Source organism: Pecten maximus, chromosome 14, assembly GCF_902652985.1.
Source record: "Pecten maximus chromosome 14, xPecMax1.1, whole genome shotgun sequence".
Taxonomy (NCBI): Eukaryota; Metazoa; Mollusca; class Bivalvia; order Pectinida; family Pectinidae; genus Pecten; species Pecten maximus.
Genome location: NC_047028.1, coordinates 6,016,355 through 6,041,925, shown reverse-complemented (window position 1 = coordinate 6,041,925; position 25,571 = coordinate 6,016,355). Strand labels below are relative to the sequence as shown.

Genomic DNA, 25,571 nt, shown 5'->3' with positions numbered 1-25,571 from the left:
CTGTTAAGTATTGTGTATTTTGTTTATGTTTGCTACTTTATTAGGAACTAAGACTGCTTTAAATATGAAATGTTCAATAAAATTTATTTTCCTAATTCATATTTTTTATAGTCAACATATTGCCATCGTTAGTGTAGACATGTACAGATTGGTATAGGACTACGTAAACTTTTCCTACATCAAGTTAACCAACACTACAGTATTCCCACACATTTACGCAATGCTATACGGTTATAAATTAGGTTATGTTATTTCCGTCGAAAATAAGGAGATATGTAAATGTTTGTTTTGCAGCGAACATATCACATCAACCATATTACTGTTTGTATGCTTGTCATGGTTGAAGTAATTTCACAATTCTTAAATAATGAGGAAAGTGAAAATGTATTCAAATGGTATATATTTAGCATAAATTTGTTTCGAATAATTTTTAGCCAATCAGTTTCAATTTGTATTAATTTGACACCACTGCCATTCTATTCGCCCGTAATCCCAATACCATGACCATCCCTATTTGTATAAACAAGTATCGCATTACTCCCTCCACGCAACAAAGTCGCCATATTACATATTCTGTAGCGTTACGTGATGATAGAGTGTCGATTGTGACGTCAGCATTGAGAAAGTCTCGGAAGTTTATCTAGATAGTGCTATCATATTTTATTTCCCGTTTCTTCAAATTGCTATAGTTTTTTGTTGATGTTCCTGGTGGCTTAGTTACCATAACCTCGTTTCTCATTTTGAGAACACGACATACATTATCTGGATTTGACATTGATATACAATACAATATTACAGAAGAAGTTTGCTCTTCCAAAAATTCTAGTCCAATCCATCTATTGTTTTCTAAACATACATGTCAATAATAAAACGGCTTTTCATTTCCAACATACACTTTATTACAAAATAGCAATTACATGTACATAATTAAATCAATTTACACTTTATTGCAAATTAGCAATTACACAAATAAATCCATTTACAATTTATTGCAAATTAGCAATTACACAAATAAATCCATTTACACTTTATTGCAAAATAGCAATTACACAATTAAATCCATTTGGACTTTAAGTCAAAAAGTACTTATTCTCAAAACCAAAGGATGGCTTAAAGCACAAGTCGTTGCACATAAGATAAATGTCTGCCTCCCATCATTTCTTCATTTGATTTTGTTCCCACGGGGAAATTACATTCACAAATATCATATGTAGGAGGCTATTCAACAGCAAAGAAAACATGCTATTCAATAAAGATTAATCTCTAAACTATAACGTAGTTATAAATTGAAAAGTTGATTGGGTTGAAAGCAATATATTTTAGCCAGTACTAAGCTAATGTAGCACGTATTTCAAAAACATTTTAGCAATAGTAAATATTAGCTTATTTTACTTTAATGATAAATAAAATCTGCGGATTTTCATTCGCTAGATTCCTTTAAAGTATTTTAAATTTCCTATCGTTGCATCCAGATATATTTAGTGACAATATGCTATCTTTTGTGATTTTAAAGGGAATCAAGGTAAGCAAAATACAAAATACATTTTTAAGGATATATATATAAATAATTTGGTAAATTGTGGGTATATCACATTATAACAATATAACCTAGAATTAATGACCTCATCATATTTCATGACGTCACATTATAACATGTATAAAATCAGAAATTAAGTAGTGTATCAGAATATATAAATAATCTATCATTTTGCATATAAGTATATGGTTTACAAACAACATGAATTGACAAGCAACAGAAATAAATTAAAACATAACAATGTATGCTAATATGAAATCTGCTTATAAATCTTTTGAGAGAAGAATAATTATATATCAACCTGTTACTTCCCTAACAACATAGCGCCAAGACCACCTAATATCACGCCTTTCACAAGAGACTTTATAGGGTTTTGTTTTGGCGGGGCGGGTGGCGGATGATGAGGCTGATGATGAGGATGATGAGGCGGTGGGTGATCAGCGTCTATAAGCGTTACTATGGCATCACCACCATGTAGATGATGATCATGTATACCCCCTACTCCTAACAAACTGCCTTTATTCAAAGCATCGTTTACTAAAATTTTCTCTGCAATATGTTGATTTCTATTGATAGCATCATTGATTAAAATGTTTTGTGCTAAATGTTTGTTATTATTCAATGCATCGTTAATCAAAATCTTGTCAGTAAGATGGTGATCGGGTTGAAGTGGTACGTGAGGTTCTGGTAAAGGAATTGTATCCAAGGCTTGATTGATAAGTCCGGCTTGGTTAACAACTTTTTTCATAATCTTTTGTTGTTTTTTAATCTGCCTTATTCTCTTTTTCTCCTTCTTGGCGATTTTGTTGTTAATATTTAAGGCATCGCTAATTAAAATCGAGTCGGTTAGAGGACCCACAGGTTCCGGTACAGGAATTAAATCCATAGCTCTATCAACAAGTTTGGCTTGTTTAGCAATCTTTTTGATAATTTTTTGTTGTCTTTTAATCTGCTTTATTGCCTTTCTATCCTGCTTGGCAATCTTTTTGTTGATATTTAATCCACCATTTAGAAGAAGATCTTCTGCAACATGATGATCCGGATGAAGAGGCGAGATTGGGGCTGATAATCCATTAATGCCATGTGGTAAACCCATGACATCATGTGTCCCGCCCATGACATCATGTAACCCGCCCATGACACCATGTGTCCCTCCCATGACATCATGTAACCCACCCATGACATCATGTCTCCCGCCCATGACACCATGTGACCCGCCCATGACATCATGTAACCCGCCCATGACACCATGTGTCCCGCCCATGACACCATGTAACCCACCCATAACATCATGTGTCCCGCCCATGACGTCGTGTGGACCTCCAATGATATTTACTTGTTTAGCAGCTTTCCGCATGAGTCTTTGTTGTTTCCTTATCTGCTTTCTTGCCCTTTTTTCTTGTCTAAATTGTTTTCGGGCCTTCCGCAGTCCCTTTTTTATTTGTCTATTCTGTCGCAATGACTCTCTTGTACCAATAGCTTTGTTGTGGTTGATGAGGTCCCTTGTCATAGTGTCCATGCGTGGACGTTGAGGTCCGATCCCCATTGATAAAAGTCCTTGGTGTTCAGTTAGCAATGAGTCAAGGGGACTTTGCATTAAAAGTGGATCAACTATCCCAGGATTCATCAGCTGTCCTGGGATCGGTGCAAATTCTGAGACAGGAAGTCCAGGGGACAAGAGCGGATCCCTGGCGATTTGACGCATTGCCTTTTTCAACAGTCTCCTCTGTTTCCTTGGTGAAACGCCGTCTTGTAGTACAGCTGCGTAGATACCTACAAAACATTAAGATGAGATATGTTTAGCTGTTCATAACATACAACATACCGTGTGTAGTGTCCGACATGCGTCAAGCCTTATCATAACATACAACATACCGTCCGACATGTGGCAAGCCTTATCATAACATACAACACACCGGTGGTAGCGTCAATGCCTGACATGTTCTTGGCCATATTATAATATACAACATACCTGTTGTAGGGTCATAGTCTGACCTGTGTTAACTCATATTAAAACATACAATATATTTATAGTGGTATTGTCTCATGAACGAATATTCGTCTGACAAGCGTGCCATACATAATGTCGTGAGTGACACATGAGTGACGTTCTATATGTACAGTGTGGCCACTGTATAACATTAATTCACCATGTAAACCCAAACGAAAATAGCCTGCCTTGTATTACTTTCTGTACTACAACCATTAGTCACATTATACTGTTAACGAAAAATACTTCAGACCGTTTGTTTTGAAAACATATAAAAATGTAAAAGCATAGTTGAATGTTTGTAAAATACACATTGAATATTTTTTAAAAAAAGTTACCCGACGTTCTATCGAATTAACGCGAGATTATATACAACTTGTGATGGAGTATTTACAATGACCATCAATAGTTTCAAACATGTTTTTTTACATAGAGTGTGATACAGAGACTCTACAGTCAATACAGATCTGTAGTACACACGATGGAGTGTATGGTGATTGTAAATACCGGTACACTTGATATAAAATATGACTATGACTGGAAAGAGCTTTATGAACTTAGCAATTTATGCAAAAATAAAAATGAAAATGAATACTTACATTGTACCATGAAGAGTATAAACAACGATCGAATGGCTGACATCATTTTGTTCATGGTGTATATCTGAAAGAGCAAACGGGAAAATATAGTGAGATTGGATATTTTGAAAATCAGATTTTTAGTTTTATTTCAAACTAATGTTTTTTGTCAAAGCCAGGAAAAGCAAATGCAGTTTAAATCAAGAATAGTTGTTCTGTTAAATTACCATTGTTTACGAAGAAAATGTGCATCCGTCATAATCAGTCATAATTAATCACATCTTGGGACCTGGTCATAGATTAAGGGCTTAAGTTGTCAAAAGTTTCGACTTGCTAATCAAAGATAAGGTCATAAAAAAAGAGAGTCTATGCAAAAAAATAAATCTGAAATTGGTCCGTCATCCAAGACCCTGGCCAGGCTTTAGTTGAAGGATAAGCGAATTTTTAAGGTCATAAAATGAGAGTGTCTATGCAAAAAAAATAAATCTAAAATTAGTCCGTCATCCAAGACCCTGGCCAGGCTTTAGTTGAAGGACAAGCGAATTTTGGAAATAAATTTCGGAAATTGATAAAGTGTTGGAAGGATATAGAAAACATCATTACATGAGCTCATGTCATTGCCATGTGTCTTAAAAATCGATATTGTATTTGGCTGTGGGTGTATTATCACCTTATTATAGGATATTAAACCAAAACTCTCCAGACATGCAAGAGAGTAATCGCTACTCCAAGATTGATACCGACCCTGGATGTCAATCAAAGGATATAGGTCTCGGAGGAAATTTGTTTGACTGTCTAGTCATGGTAGTGACGAGGTAAGAGAATATATCATACGTAGTAAAATTTGATAGAAAGTGTAGTCCAGTTTCATTATTACCCCGAGAGAACAAAAACAATTACCACGCAAACATTTTGTTGTTATATAACTTTCAGTTTGGGGCTATTATATAAGGCCTAACCCGAATGGAATAGATTTTGTGCGTTTTCAATATCCATACAATACAATATAACTTTATTATACTCAATATCTTAATGAATTTTGACAAAAAAATAGTACTCGTTGAAAGATTTATGACTGTACAACTCGCAACAGCCTGTATATACACCATTACCATAGGTGATATAGAAATTACAATACAAACGTGACAATAGACCGTAAAGTTCCGCTGTGGTGTCATTTTGTACTGATTTAGATCACATTACCATTCATATATTGGATTGAAAGACATGAAAACTTAAAAAGATATGAGCATACATGGCTAGTGTCTCAACCTGAAACCATAAAAGGTGGATTAGGGCTGGGATCTGCACTCAACACCCTCTTTAACTTTGTATGTTATTAGCTAACATTTCCACCAATTAACCCTCAACACTCGCAATGTCTTTTTTTAATTATATTTCAGCGTGAAGATTTACCCTTGAGATGTAAACATGTCCATAAATTAGACATGACTGAGGAAATAATTAATTTAGCCCGAGGAAAAGTCGAAGATAAGACAACAAATCATACTAAACAGCGGTTATCGTACAAATAATATGGGAATAGTAATAAATTATGTTATTAGAATCGGTTATATCAAACTAAATTTCCCAGGTTTCCCGGCTATAGTTCTATGCGTTTGCTCCCTAACTTGAAAGAAGAGTCGCCCAAGAATAACATTTGACCATAAATGAAATGTAAATATCATATAAAATCAACTTACCAAGGCTATATCCAACTATCTTAAAACAAATGTTGCTTGGTCGATAAACTTTCAATCGTCTGTGCCCATAACAGACTCTCACCTGCCTTTATACCAAGAAAAGAGGAAAATTAAGATCCATCATTGGTTACATTATTCCTTATTGATGTCGGCTGACGTAAAAAAATCTAATTTCGGAAACCTCGATGACCAGTGATCATTGGTCAGTTGATAAAACACCTAACCTACTGACGTCAGTAAGATGTGCCTGGCCGCTATGACACGTCAATCATGATATTCACCAATGGGTGATATCTGACACTGTATGTATCAACCTTAACTGTCGACCATTATCTTCTGACGGACACGTTGGTCAGGTGTATCTCGTGTCTATCAATGGTAATCAAGTGTCGGACGATTGGTGTAGTTACGGCGATCATGAAACAAGGTGCACAAAAACAGATAATGCCACATGTAAACGAATATTTCTAATGCAATGGTAATTAAAACCGATGTAAACAAATCCCTATTTTACCGTGATACATTACAAGGTGAATTGAGCCATTGCACCTTTCCTGCTGTATCTTTATATTTATTCAGATATATTTTGATTTACCCGTCATCCTTTCTGAATGTCAACACTTGTAACTTCTTTTTTGTTTAGTAACAGGACAACACAGATGTATGATGTCCCTAGCATCACAAACGAGTCACAGGACAACACAGCTGTATGATGTCCCTAGCATCACAAACGAGTCACAGGACAACACAGATGTATGATGTCCCTAGCATCACTAACTAGTAACAGGACAACACAGCTGTATGATGTCCCTAGCATCACAAACGAGTCACAGGACAACACAGATGTATGATGTCCCTAGCATCACTAACTAGTAACATGACAACACAGCTGTATGATGTCCCTAGCATCACAAACGAGTCACAGGACAACACAGCTGTATGATGTCCCTAGCATCACAAACGAGTCACAGGACAACACAGATGTATGATGTCCCTAGCATCACTAACTAGTAACAGGACAACACAGCTGTATGATGTCCCTAGCATCACAAAAGAGTCACAGGACAACACAGATGTATGATGTCCCTAGCATCACTGACGAGTCACAGGACAACACAGCTGTATGATGTCCCTAGCATCACTGACGAGTCACAGGACAACACAGCTGTATGATGTCCCTAGCATCACTGACGAGTCACAGGACAACACAGCTGTATGATGTCCCTAGCATCACTAACGAGTCATAGGACAACACCGCTGTATGATGTCCCTAGCATCACTCACGAGTCACATGACAACACAGCTGTATGATGGCCCTAGTATCACTGATGAGTCACAGGACAACACAGCTGTATGATGTCCCTAGCATCACTGACGAGTCCTAGAAGGACGACAAAGTTGTATGATGTCTCCAACATCAATGCTTGGTTAGCATTATTGACATTTGATAAGAACTATTTAAGGTAATGTTCTTAACTTCTGTAATGCGTTTCTATAAGACATTTTTAAATAAGGAATTCTCTTATTTGTTATGGAACTTTCTAAATCTTTGGTCCAGTACAAAAGTAATTGCATTTCCTTGTGATTGGAGTAGGTCGAAAAGACATAAATTTCAGTATATGAATGAATACGAAAACCCCATTCGGACACGAACTGAAGAAAGAACATTCACAAAGACCAACAGAAACAGAATATGTAACGAAAGACTTCGTGTTGGAGATTATGAGATACAGAACAGTGAACAGCAGAGGTAGCCGCAACTGGAACTAAGTAGTCAAACAGGTAAGCTTTTCTACATTAGTACTACAATTGTAGTTATTTCTTCTGTCATCACACGAAGTGCCCGTCATGGCTCCTGTCAAATCCAGAACAGTATGGCCGCCACACTGAACAAGTCTCAAACCCTGAGAGATATTGCCGCTACTTGTTTAAGTTGTTGGTATATTTCTATTTAATAACAAACTATTTATTTTTTCTGAACGTGCAATTAGACAGCAGATAGCTTCTCCTTGAGGTTTACCCCCATCATCTTTCTGTGCTTTTTTTGTGTGTTTTTTTTTTTTTATCTTTATTCGTCATTTTAAAGCATGATTTTCTACCCCATTATCTCCCGTTTATTAGTACCAAGTACATAGTCTGGTTAAAGCAGCGCGTGTTCAGCTTCAGACAAAAGATTAAATCGTATTGTCATGTTAAAATTTGATTAAGGGACGTTTTTCTCACATCAAATATCCCTTTCCAGGGTGACATAATTTCCTTGATGTTATGGCACAGTTTAGCGTTATCCATCCTGTACTAACAGGGACACTGGGGGACGTATCACGCCGTTATAATAGCGATACTCTTTGTCTTTTATGACATTACTATTTTGTCAATGATCTTTATTTTGTTCATACTTTCCCTAGTTTGATCGACCTTAACCTTAACTCCTGGGTTCGTTAACACGCTGCTTGTGTCGTTGTTGTATATTGGAATGATACTATTCATAATGTGCTCTAAGTAATTTCCATTACATAGAACATTGGATACATACCGATTTTGAGATAAAATAACGGTTTCGTTATTAAGTCTCAATTCCCTATTTTTGTTTCCAAGTTCATAAAAGTTTTGGTTTAAAAAAAGTCTTATAATCTGTCCACCTGATTGATACACTGGTATACGTGGAAAGTTGTGTAAATAGAGGTTACACAAACTCGTGGTTGTTGTATATGGTATTTCTTTCACTCTCGTTAGTTCTTCAAAAGTTTCAAAAAGACGAGTTTTAGCGAGTTTTTTGGTAATTTTTGAAAAAAAATAACTAACGAGAGTGAAAGAAATACCATATACAACAACCACGAGTTCGTGTGACCTGTTTCTACCACAATAGAAAAACAATTTTGAGGATGAATTGACCTTTTTTGTGTCAACGTGTGTTCTTTTAACAATATCAGGTGTGGTGTAAGGATATGACCTAATTGGAAATGCCGCTAATTAATATGCAAAACTGACAAATTCGGAAATGTATGAAAATATTACAATTTATTACAAATCATAACAAAATAATAAGTAGGTTTATTCTTTCAAAGCAATAAATTGATAAATATATATATATTTTCAAGAATATAACAAAACAACTGCAAACTACTTCTTTTGCGTTATCATTTTCAGGACATCGTGAAGCGGCCTTCAAGTGTTAGCAAATCAAATTGCATTGAACCACGTGATTAAAAAATAGTCCCGGTCAAAGATCACCGTGTCGACCAATCAAAACGCATTCAGAGTTTATTCCACGTGTGGTATAAACTGGATGTTATTCAACAGATGTAATGATTATTTCATGCCTTGATAGTTTAATAACACCCACTTAGTGTGGTAGAATATGTTTTCTCTGTACATCATATTTTTCAAAAGAGAATTTAATACATTACTAAATTGATTAAATCGAGTGCACCTCTCCCTATACATTTTGATATTTGTTCAGGCTCATTTTGATGTTCCTTACAGATTTCTACATAGCAGATTCATTGCATCCATTGATAGACCTAGAAAGACGAACCAAATGGATAATGTATGTGTATACACTATACCTGTCATAGAATTAATACTTGAAGCTACCATTCATTTGGTGTCCATTGTACAAACGTTTTAATTAACGAACACGAGACTTTATAAGCATGGTGACAGATTTACATCAGTTTCTGTGGTAATTGTTTGTAATTTCTTATCAAATTTGATGGTAACTGCAACAATACGTTTGTAAATTTTACTTTAAATAAAACAAATTAAAAACTTTAATGTCTATTCAAGTTTGTTCTTATCTTTAACATAAAAACGTTGTATTTACATTTACAGGTAAATATATAAATACGAAACTGTCAGGAAGTGTGATTTATAGTACTGTCATGTCATCCATCACGTGTCCATTACAACCTTATAATTGCAGCCATGGTGACGGTTCACCGTTCTTAGCTATATATCAGCCCACAAAAGGTGTAGCACGTGTAATATAAATACCAAACTTCTATTGATATTTGTTGTTATAAATTAACTCTAAAGAAGCATATTACATGTCCAGTATTTTTGCCCGAGACACACTGTCGTAGGTTACGATATACTTTAGAAAAGCAGTTACTCTCGTACGTAAGTCACGAAGGGAAGGATTTTGAAGATTAGAAATGCAAAAACAGTAAAATTACCAAATCTACAGTAACTGTACTATATTTACTGTGTTTATATCACCATAACAACGGTCGGGTACTGGAACATCTGATTAATGGCGGCTAGTAAGCCATTCTGTTTACCTTGAACATTCTTACGTGTTTGTTGTCAATCGTTGGTATTCGTTTGTCATGTCACATAAACCCTGTTTGACCACAAGATCATGCATAACGGTCACCAGAGTCTAAACCTACCCTAGGGCAAAGTCAGCGACTCTCCCGAGGAGTATACAATCATACTCAATCGAGCCTCGATCATGTAGCCATCAACATTCACCACAAACATCGCTGGAGTTTGAAAATGATGGATATAGTGAGGATATTTTATGGGGAAACCTCGATGTCCTTGAATAATGGGACAGGCGTCGGTCGGACTACTGGATTGATCAGGTCGAGCTGTATCATCATTTAAACACATAATCTTATAAGTCTTCACTAGTATTTACATGGAAAGTGCTTCATTTAAATCCATAACAATTCTATAACAACTTGTAAGTGCTAAATAAATAATATCAAACACACGGATATTTAACACTCCTTAGTTTATCTTAAATGTTTGCTTCTTTGATTTACCGAAATGCCGTTATAGGTTTATATTAAAGCATGATGATTTCAGTTTTACTAATGCGGATTTTCTCTTATTGATAGTAACAATCTTACTTCCCCAAGCTGTGGTGTTTAGTTGTTCACATGTTCCAATGTTGTTGTTGTTGTTGTTGTTTTGTTTTTTTTAATTATTATTTTCATAACATACATTGTATGTCGACATCGATTCCGACAAATTACTTGACAACAATGGTGTTCTATTGAGATACAGGTCGATGAATACAGTTCTAAGAAGATTAATAGTCGATATCATGATGTGATTCAGAAATGATTTATTTTCTTTATATATTTAAATATGAAATCAACCGTGTTTGGTGTTCGTTAGAAATCCTGGTGTTACCAGTACCACCGCCGGCATCTGCATTTGAACTAGATATACTTGGTGGGTGTCGTCCATGAACTAGATATACTTGGTGGGTGTCGTCCATGAACTAGATATACTTGGTGGGTGTCGTCCACGAACTAGATATACTTGATGGGTGTCGTCCACGAACTAGATATACTTGGTGGGTGTCGTCCATGAACTAGATATACTTGGTGGGTGTCGTCCATGAACTAGATATACTTGGTGGGTGTCGTCCACGAACTAGATATACTTGATGGGTGTCGTCCACGAACTAGATATACTTGGTGGGTGTCGTCCATGAACAAGATATACTTGGTGAGTGTCGTCCATGAACTAGATATACTTGGTGGGTGTCGTCCATGAACTAGATATACTTGGTGGGTGTCGTCCACGAACTAGATATACTTGGCGAGTGTCGTCCATGAACGATATATACTTGGTGGGTGTCGTCCATGAACTAGATATACTTGGTGGGTGTCTTCCACGAACTAGATATACTTGGTGGGTGTCGTCCATGAACTAGATATACTTGGTGGGTGTCTTCCACGAACTAGATATACTTGGTGGGTGTCGTCCATGAACTAGATATACTTGGTGAGTGTCGTCCATGAACTAGATATACTTGGTGGGTGTCGTCCACGAACTAGATATATTTGGTTGGTGTCGTCCACGAACTAGATATACTTGGTGGGTGTCGTCCACGAACTAGATATACTTGGTGGGTATCGTCCACGAACTAGATATACTTGGTGGGTGTCGTCCACGAACTAGATATACTTGATGGGTGTCGTCCATGAACAAGATATACTTAGTGAGTGTCGTCCATGAACTAGATATACTTGGTGGGTGTCGTCCATGAACTAGATATACTTGGTGGGTGTCGTCCATGAACTAGATATACTTGGTGGGTGTCGTCCATGAACTAGATATACTTGGTGGGTGTCGTCCATAAACTAGATATACTTGGTTGGTGTCGTCCATGAACTAGATATACAGTACTTGGTGGGTGTCGTCCACGAACTAGATATACTTGGTGGGTGTCGTCCACGAACTAGATATACTTGGTGGGTGTCTTCCACGAACTAGATATACTTGGTGGGTGTCGTCCATGAACTAGATATACTTGGTTGGTGTCGTCCACGAACTAGATATACTTGGTGGGTGTCGTCCACGAACTAGATATACTTGGTTGGTGTCGTCCACGAACTAGATATACTTTGTGGGTGTCGTCCACGAACTAGATATACTTGGTGGGTGTCGTCCACGAACTAGATATACTTGGTGGGTGTCGTCCACGAACTAGATATACTTGGTGGGTGTCTTCCACGAACTAGATATACTTGGTGGGTGTCTTCCAAGAACTAGATATACTTGGTGGGTGTCGTCCACGAACTAGATATACTTGGTGGGTGTCGTCCACGAACTAGATATACTTGGTGGGTGTCGTCCATGAACTAGATATACTTGGTGGGTGTCTTCCACGAACTAGATATACTTGGTGGGTGTCGTCCATGAACTAGATATACTTGGTGAGTGTCGTCCACGAACTAGATATACTTGGTGGGTATTGTCCTTGAACTAGATATACTTGGTTGGTGTCGTCCACGAACTAGATATACTTGGTGGGTGTCGTCCACGAACTAGATATACTTGGTTGGTGTCGTCCACGAACTAGATATACTTGGTGGGTGTCGTCCGTGAACTAGATATACTTGGTGGGTGTCGTCCGTGAACTAGATATACTTGGTGGGTGTCGTCCACGAACTAGATATACTTGGTGGGTGTCGTCCACGAACTAGATATACTTGGTGGGTGTCGTCCACGAACTAGATATACTTGGTGGGTGTCGTCCACGAACTAGATATACTTGGTGGGTGTCGTCCGTGAACTAGATATACTTGGTGGGTGTCGTCCACGAACTAGATATACTTGGTGGGTGTCGTCCACGAACTAGATATACTTGGTGGGTGTCGTCCGTGAACTAGATATACTTGGTGGGTGTCGTCCACGAACTAGATATACTTGGTGGGTGTGGTCCCTGAACTAGATATACTTGGTGGGTGTCGTCCACGAACTAGATATACTTGGTGGGTGTCGTCCACGAACTAGATATACTTGGTGGGTGTCGTCCATGAACTAGATATACTTGGTGGGTGTCGTCCATGAACTAGATATACTTGGTGGGTGTCGTCCACGAACTAGATATACTTGGTGGGTGTCGTCCATGAACTAGATATACTTGGTGGGTGTCGTCCATGAACTAGATATACAGTACTTGGTGGGTGTCGTCCGTGAACTAGATATACTTGGTGGGTGTCGTCCATGAACTAGATATACTTGGTGGGTGTCGTCCACGAACTAGATATACTTAGTGGGTGTCGTCCACGAACTAGATATACTTGGTGGGTGTCGTCCATGAACTAGATATACTTGGTGGGTGTCGTCCATGAACTAGATATACTTGGTGGGTGTCGTCCACGAACTAGATATACTTGGTGGGTGTCGTCCATGAACTAGATATTCTTGGTGGGTGTCGTCCATGAACTAGATATACAGTACTTGGTGGGTGTCGTCCGTGAACTAGATATACTTGGTGGGTGTCGTCCACGAACTAGATATACTTGGTGGGTGTCGTCCACGAACTAGATATACTTAGTGGGTGTCTTCCACGAACTAGATATACTTGGTGGGTGTCGTCCATGAACTAGATATACTTGGTGAGTGTCGTCCACGAACTAGATATACTTGGTGGGTATTGTCCTTGAACTAGATATACTTGGTTGGTGTCGTCCACGAACTAGATATACTTGGTGGGTGTCGTCCACGAACTAGATATACTTGGTTGGTGTCGTCCACGAACTAGATATACTTGGTGGGTGTCGTCCACGAACTAGATATACTTGGTTGGTGTCGTCCACGAACTAGATATACTTGGTGGGTGTCGTCCACGAACTAGATATACTTGGTTGGTGTCGTCCACGAACTAGATATACTTGGTGGGTGTGGTCCATGAACTAGATATACTTGGTGGGTGTCGTCCACGAACTAGATATACTTGGTGGGTGTCGTCCACGAACTAGATATACTTGGTGGGTGTCGTCCACGAACTAGATATACTTGGTGGGTGTCGTCCACGAACTAGATATACTTGGTGAGTGTCGTCCACGAACTAGATATACTTGGTGGGTGTCGTCCACGAACTAGATATACTTGGTGGGTGTCGTCCACGAACTAGATATACTTGGTGGGTGTCGTCCACGAACTAGATATACTTGGTGGGTGTCGTCCACGAACTAGATATACTTGGTGGGTGTCGTCCACGAACTAGATATACTTGGTGGGTGTCGTCCATGAACTAGATATACTTGGTGAGTGTCGTCCACGAACTAGATATACTTGGTGGGTGTCGTCCACGAACTAGATATACTTGGTGGGTGTCGTCCATGAACTGGATATACTTGGTGGGTGTCGTCCATGAACTAGATATACTTGGTGAGTGTCGTCCACGAACTAGATATACTTGGTGGGTGTCGTCCACGAACTAGATATACTTGGTGGGTGTCGTCCATGAACTGGATATACTTGGTGGGTGTCGTCCATGAACTAGATATACTTGGTGGGTGTCGTCCATGAACTAGATATACTTGGTGAGTGTCGTCCATGAACTAGATATACTTGGTGGGTGTCGTCCATGAACTGGATATACTTGGTGGGTGTCGTCCATGAACTAGATATACTTGGTGGGTGTCGTCCACGAACAAGATATACTTGGTGGGTGTCGTCCACGAACTAGATATACTTGGTGGGTGTCGTCCACGAACTAGATATACTTGATTGGTGTCGTCCACGAACTAGATATACTTGGTGGGTGTCGTCCACGAACTAGATATACTTGGTGGGTGTCGTCCACGAACTAGATATACTTGGTGGGTGTCGTCCACGAACTAGATATACTTGGTGGGTGTCGTCCACGAACTAGATATACTTGGTGGGTGTCGTCCATGAACTAGATATACTTGGTGGGTGTCTTCCACGAACTAGATATACTTGGTGGGTGTCGTCCATGAACTAGATATACTTGGTGAGTGTCGTCCACGAACTAGATATACTTGGTGGGTATTGTCCTTGAACTAGATATACTTGGTTGGTGTCGTCCACGAACTAGATATACTTGGTGGGTGTCGTCCACGAACTAGATATACTTGGTTGGTGTCGTCCACGAACTAGATATACTTGGTGGGTGTCGTCCGTGAACTAGATATACTTGGTGGGTGTCGTCCGTGAACTAGATATACTTGGTGGGTGTCGTCCACGAACTAGATATACTTGGTGGGTGTCGTCCACGAACTAGATATACTTGGTGGGTGTCGTCCACGAACTAGATATACTTGGTGGGTGTCGTCCACGAACTAGATATACTTGGTGGGTGTCGTCCGTGAACTAGATATACTTGGTGGGTGTCGTCCACGAACTAGATATACTTGGTGGGTGTCGTCCACGAACTAGATATACTTGGTGGGTGTCGTCCATGAACTAGATATACTTGGTGGGTGTCGTCCACGAACTAGATATACTTGGTGGGTGTGGTCCCTGAACTAGATATACTTGGTGGGTGTCGTCCACGAACTAGATATACTTGGTGGGTGTCGTCCACGAACTAGATATACTTGGTGGGTGTCGTCCATGAACTAGATATACTTGGTGGGTGTCGTCCATGAACTAGATATACTTGGTGGGTGTCGTCCACGAACTAGATATACTTGGTGGGTGTCGTCCATGAACTAGATATACTTGGTGGGTGTCGTCCATGAACTAGATATACAGTACTTGGTGGGTGTCGTCCGTGAACTAGATATACTTGGTGGGTGTCGTCCATGAACTAGATATACTTGGTGGGTGTCGTCCACGAACTAGATATACTTAGTGGGTGTCGTCCACGAACTAGATATACTTGGTGGGTGTCGTCCATGAACTAGATATACTTGGTGGGTGTCGTCCATGAACTAGATATACTTGGTGGGTGTCGTCCACGAACTAGATATACTTGGTGGGTGTCGTCCATGAACTAGATATTCTTGGTGGGTGTCGTCCATGAACTAGATATACAGTACTTGGTGGGTGTCGTCCGTGAACTAGATATACTTGGTGGGTGTCGTCCACGAACTAGATATACTTGGTGGGTGTCGTCCACGAACTAGATATACTTAGTGGGTGTCTTCCACGAACTAGATATACTTGGTGGGTGTCGTCCATGAACTAGATATACTTGGTGAGTGTCGTCCACGAACTAGATATACTTGGTGGGTATTGTCCTTGAACTAGATATACTTGGTTGGTGTCGTCCACGAACTAGATATACTTGGTGGGTGTCGTCCACGAACTAGATATACTTGGTTGGTGTCGTCCACGAACTAGATATACTTGGTGGTTGTCGTCCACGAACTAGATATACTTGGTTGGTGTCGTCCACGAACTAGATATACTTGGTGGGTGTCGTCCACGAACTAGATATACTTGGTTGGTGTCGTCCACGAACTAGATATACTTGGTGGGTGTGGTCCATGAACTAGATATACTTGGTGGGTGTCGTCCACGAACTAGATATACTTGGTGGGTGTCGTCCACGAACTAGATATACTTGGTGGGTGTCGTCCACGAACTAGATATACTTGGTGGGTGTCGTCCACGAACTAGATATACTTGGTGAGTGTCGTCCACGAACTAGATATACTTGGTGGGTGTCGTCCACGAACTAGATATACTTGGTGGGTGTCGTCCACGAACTAGATATACTTGGTGGGTGTCGTCCACGAACTAGATATACTTGGTGGGTGTCGTCCACGAACTAGATATACTTGGTGGGTGTCGTCCACGAACTAGATATACTTGGTGGGTGTCGTCCATGAACTAGATATACTTGGTGGGTGTCGTCCACGAACTAGATATACTTGGTGGGTGTCGTCCACGAACTAGATATACTTGGTGGGTGTCGTCCATGAACTGGATATACTTGGTGGGTGTCGTCCATGAACTAGATATACTTGGTGAGTGTCGTCCACGAACTAGATATACTTGGTGGGTGTCGTCCACGAACTAGATATACTTGGTGGGTGTCGTCCATGAACTAGATATACTTGGTGGGTGTCGTCCATGAACTAGATATACTTGGTGGGTGTCGTCCATGAACTAGATATACTTGGTGAGTGTCGTCCATGAACTAGATATACTTGGTGGGTGTCGTCCATGAACTGGATATACTTGGTGGGTGTCGTCCATGAACTAGATATACTTGGTGGGTGTCGTCCACGAACAAGATATACTTGGTGGGTGTCGTCCACGAACTAGATATACTTGGTGGGTGTCGTCCACGAACTAGATATACTTGATTGGTGTCGTCCACGAACTAGATATACTTGGTGGGTGTCGTCCACGAACTAGATATACTTGGTGGGTGTCGTCCACGAACTAGATATACTTGGTGGGTGTCGTCCACGAACTAGATATACTTGGTGGGTGTCGTCCACGAACTAGATATACTTGGTGGGTGTCGTCCATGAACTAGATATACTTGGTGAGTGTCGTCCATGAACTAGATATACTTGGTGGGTGTCGTCCACGAACTAGATATACTTGGTGGGTGTCGTCCACGAACTAGATATACTTGGTGGGTGTCGTCCACGAACTAGATATACTTGGTGGGTGTCGTCCATGAACTAGATATACTTGGTGAGTGTCGTCCACGAACTAGATATACTTGGTGGGTGTCGTCCACGAACTAGATATACTTGGTGGGTGTCGTCCATGAACTGGATATACTTGGTGGGTGTCGTCCATGAACTAGATATACTTGGTGGGTGTCGTCCATGAACTAGATATACTTGGTGAGTGTCGTCCATGAACTAGATATACTTGGTGGGTGTCGTCCACGAACTGGATATACTTGGTGGGTGTCGTCCATGAACTAGATATACTTGGTGGGTGTCGTCCACGAACAAGATATACTTGGTGGGTGTCGTCCACGAACTAGATATACTTGGTGGGTGTCGTCCACGAACTAGATATACTTGATGGGTGTCGTCCACGAACTAGATATACTTGGTGGGTGTCGTCCACGAACTAGATATACTTGGTGGGTGTCGTCCACGAACTAGATATACTTGGTGGGTGTCGTCCACGAACTAGATATACTTGGTGGGTGTCGTCCACGAACTAGATATACTTGGTGGGTGTCGTCCATGAACTAGATATACTTGGTGAGTGTCGTCCATGAACTAGATATACTTGGTGGGTGTCGTCCACGAACTAGATATACTTGGTGGGTGTCGTCCACGAACTAGATATACTTGGTGGGTGTCGTCCACGAACTAGATATACTTGGTGGGTGTCGTCCATGAACTAGATATACAGTACTTGGTGGGTGTGGTCCACGAACTAGATATACTTGGTGGGTGTCGTCCACGAACTAGATATACTTGGTGGGTGTCGTCCATGAACTAGATATACTTGGTGGGTGTCGTCCACGAACTAGATATACTTGGTGGGTGTCGTCCACGAACTAGATATACTTGGTGGGTGTCGTCCACGAACTAGATATACTTGTTGGGTGTCGTGCACGAACTAGATATACTTGGTGGGTGTCGTCCACGAACTAGATATACTTGTTGGGTGTCGTCCACGAACTAGATATACTTGGTTGGTGTCGTCCACGAACTAGATATACTTGGTGGGTGTCGTCCACGAACTAGATATACTTGGTGGGTGTCGTCCACGAACTAGATATACTTGGTGGGTGTCGTCCACGAACTAGATATACTTGTTGGGTGTCGTCCACGAACTAGATATACTTGGTGGGTGTCGTCCACGAACTAGATATACTTGTTGGGTGTCGTCCATGAACTAGATATACTTGGTGGGTGTCGTCCACGAACTAGATATACTTGGTGGGTGTCGTCCATGAACTAGATATACTTGGTGGGTGTCGTCCATGAAGCCGAAGACGCTTACCTTCCCGAAACCCGCGGTCTTATTCTCCTTATTTGAAGGAGTATCAGTGTAAATCTATATTTGGTTCATATTTGCTGTCAGTTTATCAGTTTATAGTTTAAAATACGTTTTGCATTTTTTTAACCAACCCTTAAGTCTAAAGTAAATATATATTTACATGAAAACTGTTCCTTGAGTTTGTTTAAAACAAGGAGATGAGTACTGGAGATGGGTCGTAAATTCCTACGATGACGTAATGAATGAAACAAGCTTTCAGTTTATTAGAATTTATTTTCATTTCATATACAAAGGAAATGTACCATAAGGACAGTGGTATTACAAAGAGTATCACATAGATTGCAGATCTATACAGCATATAAAAATAACGTTGATTTTACAGACAATATGTACAAATGTTTACAGGTGTATGACATTAAAACTGGTAATTACAATGATCTATATGAAATCGTACATTAATGACATATATAGGTGAGGTATATATTAATTGATATACTAAACAATGCATGTTTATCAACCCTGAAAACAACTATCTTTACCACTTCATCGGTCACTGGTACAAACATTTTAACCTCATATTGACCTCGCCAACAAGATAATTGTATACTTTAGCAAACTGTCGAGGTCCTTTAAAAATGCCAGTTAAAATGTTTGTTCTGGTAAAATAAAAACAGCAATGAGATCCTACGATGTATGATAGATAATAAAAGTATTTTACTGTACATATCTCCGTACGGTTAGAGAAGTACTGGAATAGGTCTTTTTTCTTAAATATCATAAGTAGCTGCCCGAGTAGTTCACACAATATTGAAATGAAAATGATTAATTTACCTATACACATAACTATGTAGTTAAAAGATATATACATTTATATATCAAAGTGACACAAAAAATACAATATTCTTATAATTGTAGCACCAGCCATACGTTAACAGTGATAAAATCGAAGGCGACATCAAGATGAACAGCGGTGTTATTTTCTGAGAACATATTTGTAATCAATATACAAATTCATCAACATTTCAGTTGATTCTAAACCAAAGTAACGAAGATAGGGGACGGGTGCATTTGAACCTAGATAGCCCTTTCTATTGTTATTTTCTGTGTCTTGTTGTTTTTTGTTTTGTTTTTGTTTTCATGTGTATTTTGGGATTTAAAACGTAAAAATAGTTACATATTGATTCGGTAAAAAGAATGTTTGAAGGAAATATCCGTTTTGACTGATGTTGCGATATCTAAGTGTATTAAAACAATTATAGTTATATACATATAAAGCAGTTGTCTATATCTCACTTTCATGAATAACAGTAAATTATGTTTTTGTTATTTTCTATCTTAATACAACTGTCGTGCATTGTATTTGGGTGTAAATGGAGATATTTCGGACTGTTCAGGCAGATATTTATATAAAACACCTTCTGTCCACACCTTAGGTTCACAGCCAATCGTCTCGGCGGTGGCCTCTAGAAAACACTTGGTTTACAGCCAGTCGCCTCGGCAGTGGCCTCTGGTGTAGGACATTACGGTCCTTAGGGCGGTCTTATACTGGTGACACCTGTCACCTACTAATAATAATAAAAAATGATGTATACTAAATCGTACATTTATATTGTTTTTTGTCCATGGCATTATATGTCTTTGTTCACTAACGTTACCTACATATACAAGATTGGAGATAAAGGTAGTAACATTATTACCAACCTGTTTGTGTTATTGTACTGCAATATTTGGGGAAAGCATAAAGGTGAGAATTAGATCAGGTTAAGCGCTCGTATGTTTGAATCTTCCAAAAAATAGAAATTATTTCAAAAATTAGTGGATGGAAAGACGATAAGTCCTATTTTAATTACCATATATTAGGATTTTTTTCTTCGTACTTTTGGAAAATTTGACAACAAATGTTACCCTTTTAATGTACATTCATGATATCCTCAAAATTGAACAATATAGCGACGCTGAATTAAAATTCCCCGAATAACAACATCAAAATGTTTATTATTTTGAAATGTACTCGATATAAACATCTTCTAGCAAGTAATCCTCGTATCTAATGACCTCATCCATATCTACATCGTAATAAAACATAGAAATGAAATACAAATGGCTATTAAAAGAGTTTTAAAACATCACAAAAATGTATTTGAAGAAAGATAAAAAAGCAATGAGAAAAGTTAGATTTGATAAAAATCACAGACAAAGTAAAGTCAATGAGACAGCTCACGTATTTGGTATGTTGCATGTGGTATAACCCGGGTACTTATTTCCCTCCCAACAGGGCCCCCAAGCCTCCTAACAGCAGCCCTGTTACTAGATTGCTGACCGGGTTTTTCCTTTTCCGTAAATCTCGTCGGAGTGGTGGTGGTGGGTGATGGTGTGTCCTTGTAGAACCAACGACTTTCAAAATTTTGTCATCGAGATGAAAATGGTCGCCATGTTGCACTATCTGTCCATTCGTGCCACCGATACCTCCTTTGCCACGTAAAATTTTCTTCGTTATTCTTTGTTCCTTCTTTATTTGTTTCCTAGCCTTGAGTTCTTTCTTCAGCTTCTTTTTGATGATTTTGTTTTTTACCAACTCGCCCTTTACAGCCTTGATACTATGATCGTTATGATCGTCGTGACCATGGTGATCGCGTCCTGCTATACCTATCACTCCTGGTCCTATGGGATCCAGAGGGTCGGGACCAAGGGGTCCGAGTCCGATTGTGTCAACCCCGGGTCCAAGGCGTCCGAGTCCAATTGGGTCAACCCCGGGTCCAAGGCGTCCGAGTCCAATTGGGCCAACCCCGGGTCCAAGGCGTCCGGGTCCAAAGCGTCCGGGTCCAAGGCGTCCAAGTCCAATTTGGCCAACCCCTGGCCCGAGTGGACCACCATCAGGGAGTATGTTGACCATACCAGGCATTCGTTGCCGCCCTAAAAGCGCCGCTTCCGCGAGGGAAGAATCTGCAATACCTCTGCCTTGGAGAGTAGGATCAATAAATCCCGTTCCCTGTAGTGTGGGGTCGATCAGCCCCGTCCTGCGAGGTTGGGATTGACAAGAGTAGGATCCAGTAAACCCCTGTTAACGAGCCCCTGTGTTAGACTACCCGGGATCTGCATGTTGTTAGGAAGGCTCGCCAGAGAATTAGCCGCTCCAGGATCTCGGATATTTCCAAAGCTACCTCCATTGTTTGTAGGAATTAACTCATCTATCGATAGCCCGGGGGCCATTAATTGCTCCGGTGTGAATCCAAAGTTGAATCTATTTCCAAATTCATCTCTACCACCAGTGACAGTCTGCCGTACCCGAGCAGCAGTTGCTAGTTCTCGCTGGACATCCGCTGGTGGTGTCCAGCCTCTGGTGATCAGACTAGCCAGAAGTCTCTCCTGATTGGCTGCTGAACCAACTACTTGACCCCAGTTCGGGGTGATAGAAGATTGAAATCCCTGGCCATTAATACCTAAAAAGAAAAGGGGAAATCAAACTTTAATTTTCAAAAGACTGTCACTCTTTACCCTTTACCGTACATACGGATTCTAATATTATCTTGTAATACCACGTGATTATAACATTTTGGAACGTCCGAGTTTCCTTTGAAAATGCTGCCATTGATATGATGTTCAATGGTGAAAGTTTCTTGTTTGTTTTTATTGTTTGTTTGCTTGCTTGCTTGGATTTCCATGAACTATATACACAGGCGTTTACTGTGAATTACTTATATCATGAAAAAATATGTATTTTCGTGTTAAAGTTAATATGATAATCCCACGACAATTTTAATTCAGATATATTGATATCGAACAGAATGATCTCGTAGACAGACCCCAGAGATTCAATAGCCCGATACATGTGGAATCTAGTCTCTATATATCACCGTAGGAATACCATGCGTAACTGTAGCAATTTCAGAAGTCACTTAACTCAGAATGGACTTCAGTATAATTCAGATAAATATTAAATGAAAGGTTCCTTTGAAAAAATACATATTGAAAGATCCGAAACATTTTTCTTTGCAAGTTAATATTTTGAAGAGTGTAGAAAATAAAAAAGGCTTCCTATATTTTATAGTATATATACGTACATGGTAGGACCAGAAGCAGAAGCAGTCGTATCATAGCCTCTCTCCTCGATTAGTGATGGCAAATATCTGAAACATAAACCAAGACCGTCAGTTATATAGCTGTACATAGTCCATCTGTAAACAGACGTTTGATTGACGTGTTATGTACCGTCTAGAACCAATGATTGATCGTTATATAAGGTTGTTGTTTACAGAGAGATATACATCATTACAACTACATCGACAGACAGATAGCGGAATGTTCATAAGTTGTAAAAAACTTACCTCTCAATCATAAACAAACCGGTTAGGTGAACATATATTACAATTGTGGCAAGGTGATATATTTTTTCCCCATTGATTTTTAATTTTTTTTTCGGAAAACTGGCATAACAATCAGTTCTCAGTCAAACTGCAGTGTACATGTTTTATACATATTTTAAAGAATACATTGAACAAATAATGCCAGGTCATTTCCTCTCATTTTTGACCAAAAGTGAAAGAACACAATCTTCTGCAGGTGATTTCTGAACACTGTACACAGATATGTTAACAATAAATGTTGTCCGAACTTCAGCTGGTCCAAACACCACACGTTAAACCTTTTGACCAAAAGTCTATCTGCCAAAATGTCTAACGTGCGGTGCTGGGTGAGAAGAAACGCGGGCTACAACAAGTTATTAACCACTGTAATTACTGGTATACTAACGTAATCAATAAGCACACATCGTTATATATTTTTAAACCGATCAAACAGAAAATATGTACAGATTAATGGTATTAACAAAATAACCCCGTGACAACTTACCTTTTAAGTTTGTTTTGTTGACAAATGTTGACGACTTTGATCACTGAACCAGTCACAACCACAGAATACGGGAGTTTGACCACACTGTGTAGCCCGAAACTATTTTATATTGCCGTCCAGATATTTCCTGGTAAATCGTATGCAAAGTTGTCAGCCAATTGTGGCCCGTTATAACTTCATGACGTCACACGGGTCAGTTTATTGACATTGTACGCGTCCGCTTAGTGCCAATAAATATATCACATGTATATATACGTCTAGAGGTCAGTTGAGCGTGTCAAGATAGGATGTAATTTTCTCGTCAGACATCAGGAAATAGTCTTCAACTTTGACCTGGTCATTACGTTATACCTATGGTCTACAATCACTTAAAGCATTTGGTAATCTCTCCCGTATTCTCATCATCATAATGTCTAGGTAAGAAAAAATACAGTAAATTACTTAATCAGTTTTTTTTTCTACTAAGCTATACACAATACCAATAACGTGCCACAATAAGGGGGAGGGTGAGGGGAGGGGACGGGGAGGGGAGGGGGAGGGGAGGGGCGGGGTACAACATTAGGAAAGGAAATATGTCACGCAACAGAAATCTGAAGAGGTAAGGTAAAGGAAAGGTACAGAACATGTATACTCATCCAATCAAAAACAGTCCAAACAGGCACGAAATATAAAGGTGATGACCAGCAAAACACTACTAAAAAGCAATACACCATTAAAAGAGTCAGTTGTGAAAAAAATGACAAAAAGTATCGAGCATGTATATTTAGTCCCCATTACAGTATGTACGGATACAAATCTGTACAAGGAAATCAAATTAACGATAAATCTTACAACATGATTTAAGTAAACTTCAACAGTGGACAGACAAACGACATGAAGGGAGCAGCGGGCGAACAAATAGAACTGGATAGAGAATCTGAAATGGACATTGGAGTAATGTAGATGACGAAGACTTAAATTCCTGGCACATATTCAATTTGGATTGAATAAGGTAAACATTTAGGACTGAAAAGTAAAACATTTACACATTTAAATGAAAACAAACACATTTTAATTTAAGGTACTTGTGTGGCCTTATTTGGTGCTTCGGATGTGTGGGTTCCCAAAAGGGAAAATATTGAACTAATAGACATTCAACGGACAGGACTTCAAGAAGCTTGTATACCGGGTCTTGAAAAAATTAACATACCCCAAGAAGCTACAAAGATTAAACCTCCAAACACTGGAACAACGGCGGACCAAAGTGGACTTGATGAATTTATAAAAAAAAAACCAAAGAGTCCCAATAACATAGATGGCTACCGTGTCATATTCCAAAGAAAAAGATGTCGCACAAAACGTAAGAAAAACAGTTTCAGCCTCCGTGTAAAGGAGAGTTGGAACAATGGCGCAACATGTTCTTGGTACAGCCGATATAAAACTGAAATTTTATTGGACAAACAATGGAATCGAGACAAACAATGGAATCGAGACAAACACAGGAATCGAGACAAACACAGGAATCGAGACAAACAATGGAATCGAGACAAACAATGGAATCGAGACAAACAATGGAATCGAGACAAACACGGGAATCGAGACAAACAATGGAATCGAGACAAACAATGGAATCGAGACAAACAATGGAATCGAGACAAACAATGGAATCGAGACAAACAATGGAATCGAGACAAACAATGGAATCGAGACAAACACGGGAATCGAGACAAACAATAGAATCGAGACAAACAATGGAATCGAGACAAACAATGGAATCGAGACAAACA

The 25,571-nt window shown here is 39.4% G+C and overlaps 2 protein-coding genes across 3 annotated transcripts; both read right to left on the bottom strand.

Annotated features, from left to right (window-relative positions):
* Nucleotides 1-927: 927 nt before the first annotated feature.
* On the bottom strand, nucleotides 928-6,022 carry LOC117342781. The gene is made up of 3 exons (XM_033905039.1): nucleotides 5,809-6,022; nucleotides 4,127-4,190; nucleotides 928-3,310 (listed from the first exon to the last, which is right to left on the bottom strand). The coding sequence occupies exons 2-3, from the start codon at nucleotides 4,179-4,181 to the stop codon at nucleotides 1,842-1,844; spliced, it is 1,524 nt and encodes a 507-aa protein (XP_033760930.1). The 5' UTR covers nucleotides 4,182-4,190; nucleotides 5,809-6,022; the 3' UTR covers nucleotides 928-1,841.
* Nucleotides 6,023-19,210: 13,188 nt separating this feature from the next.
* On the bottom strand, nucleotides 19,211-23,919 carry LOC117342521. 2 transcript variants are annotated; one of them, XM_033904701.1, is made up of 3 exons: nucleotides 23,806-23,919; nucleotides 23,019-23,084; nucleotides 19,211-22,397 (listed from the first exon to the last, which is right to left on the bottom strand). In XM_033904701.1, exons 2-3 carry the CDS (start codon nucleotides 23,050-23,052, stop codon nucleotides 21,964-21,966), a joined length of 468 nt encoding a protein of 155 aa, XP_033760592.1. In that variant the 5' UTR covers nucleotides 23,053-23,084; nucleotides 23,806-23,919; the 3' UTR covers nucleotides 19,211-21,963. The 2 variants fall into 2 exon arrangements, with proteins under 2 accessions (XP_033760592.1, XP_033760591.1); XM_033904700.1 differs by having other exon boundaries at nucleotides 23,806-23,915.
* Between the last annotated feature and the right edge of the window lie 1,652 nt (nucleotides 23,920-25,571).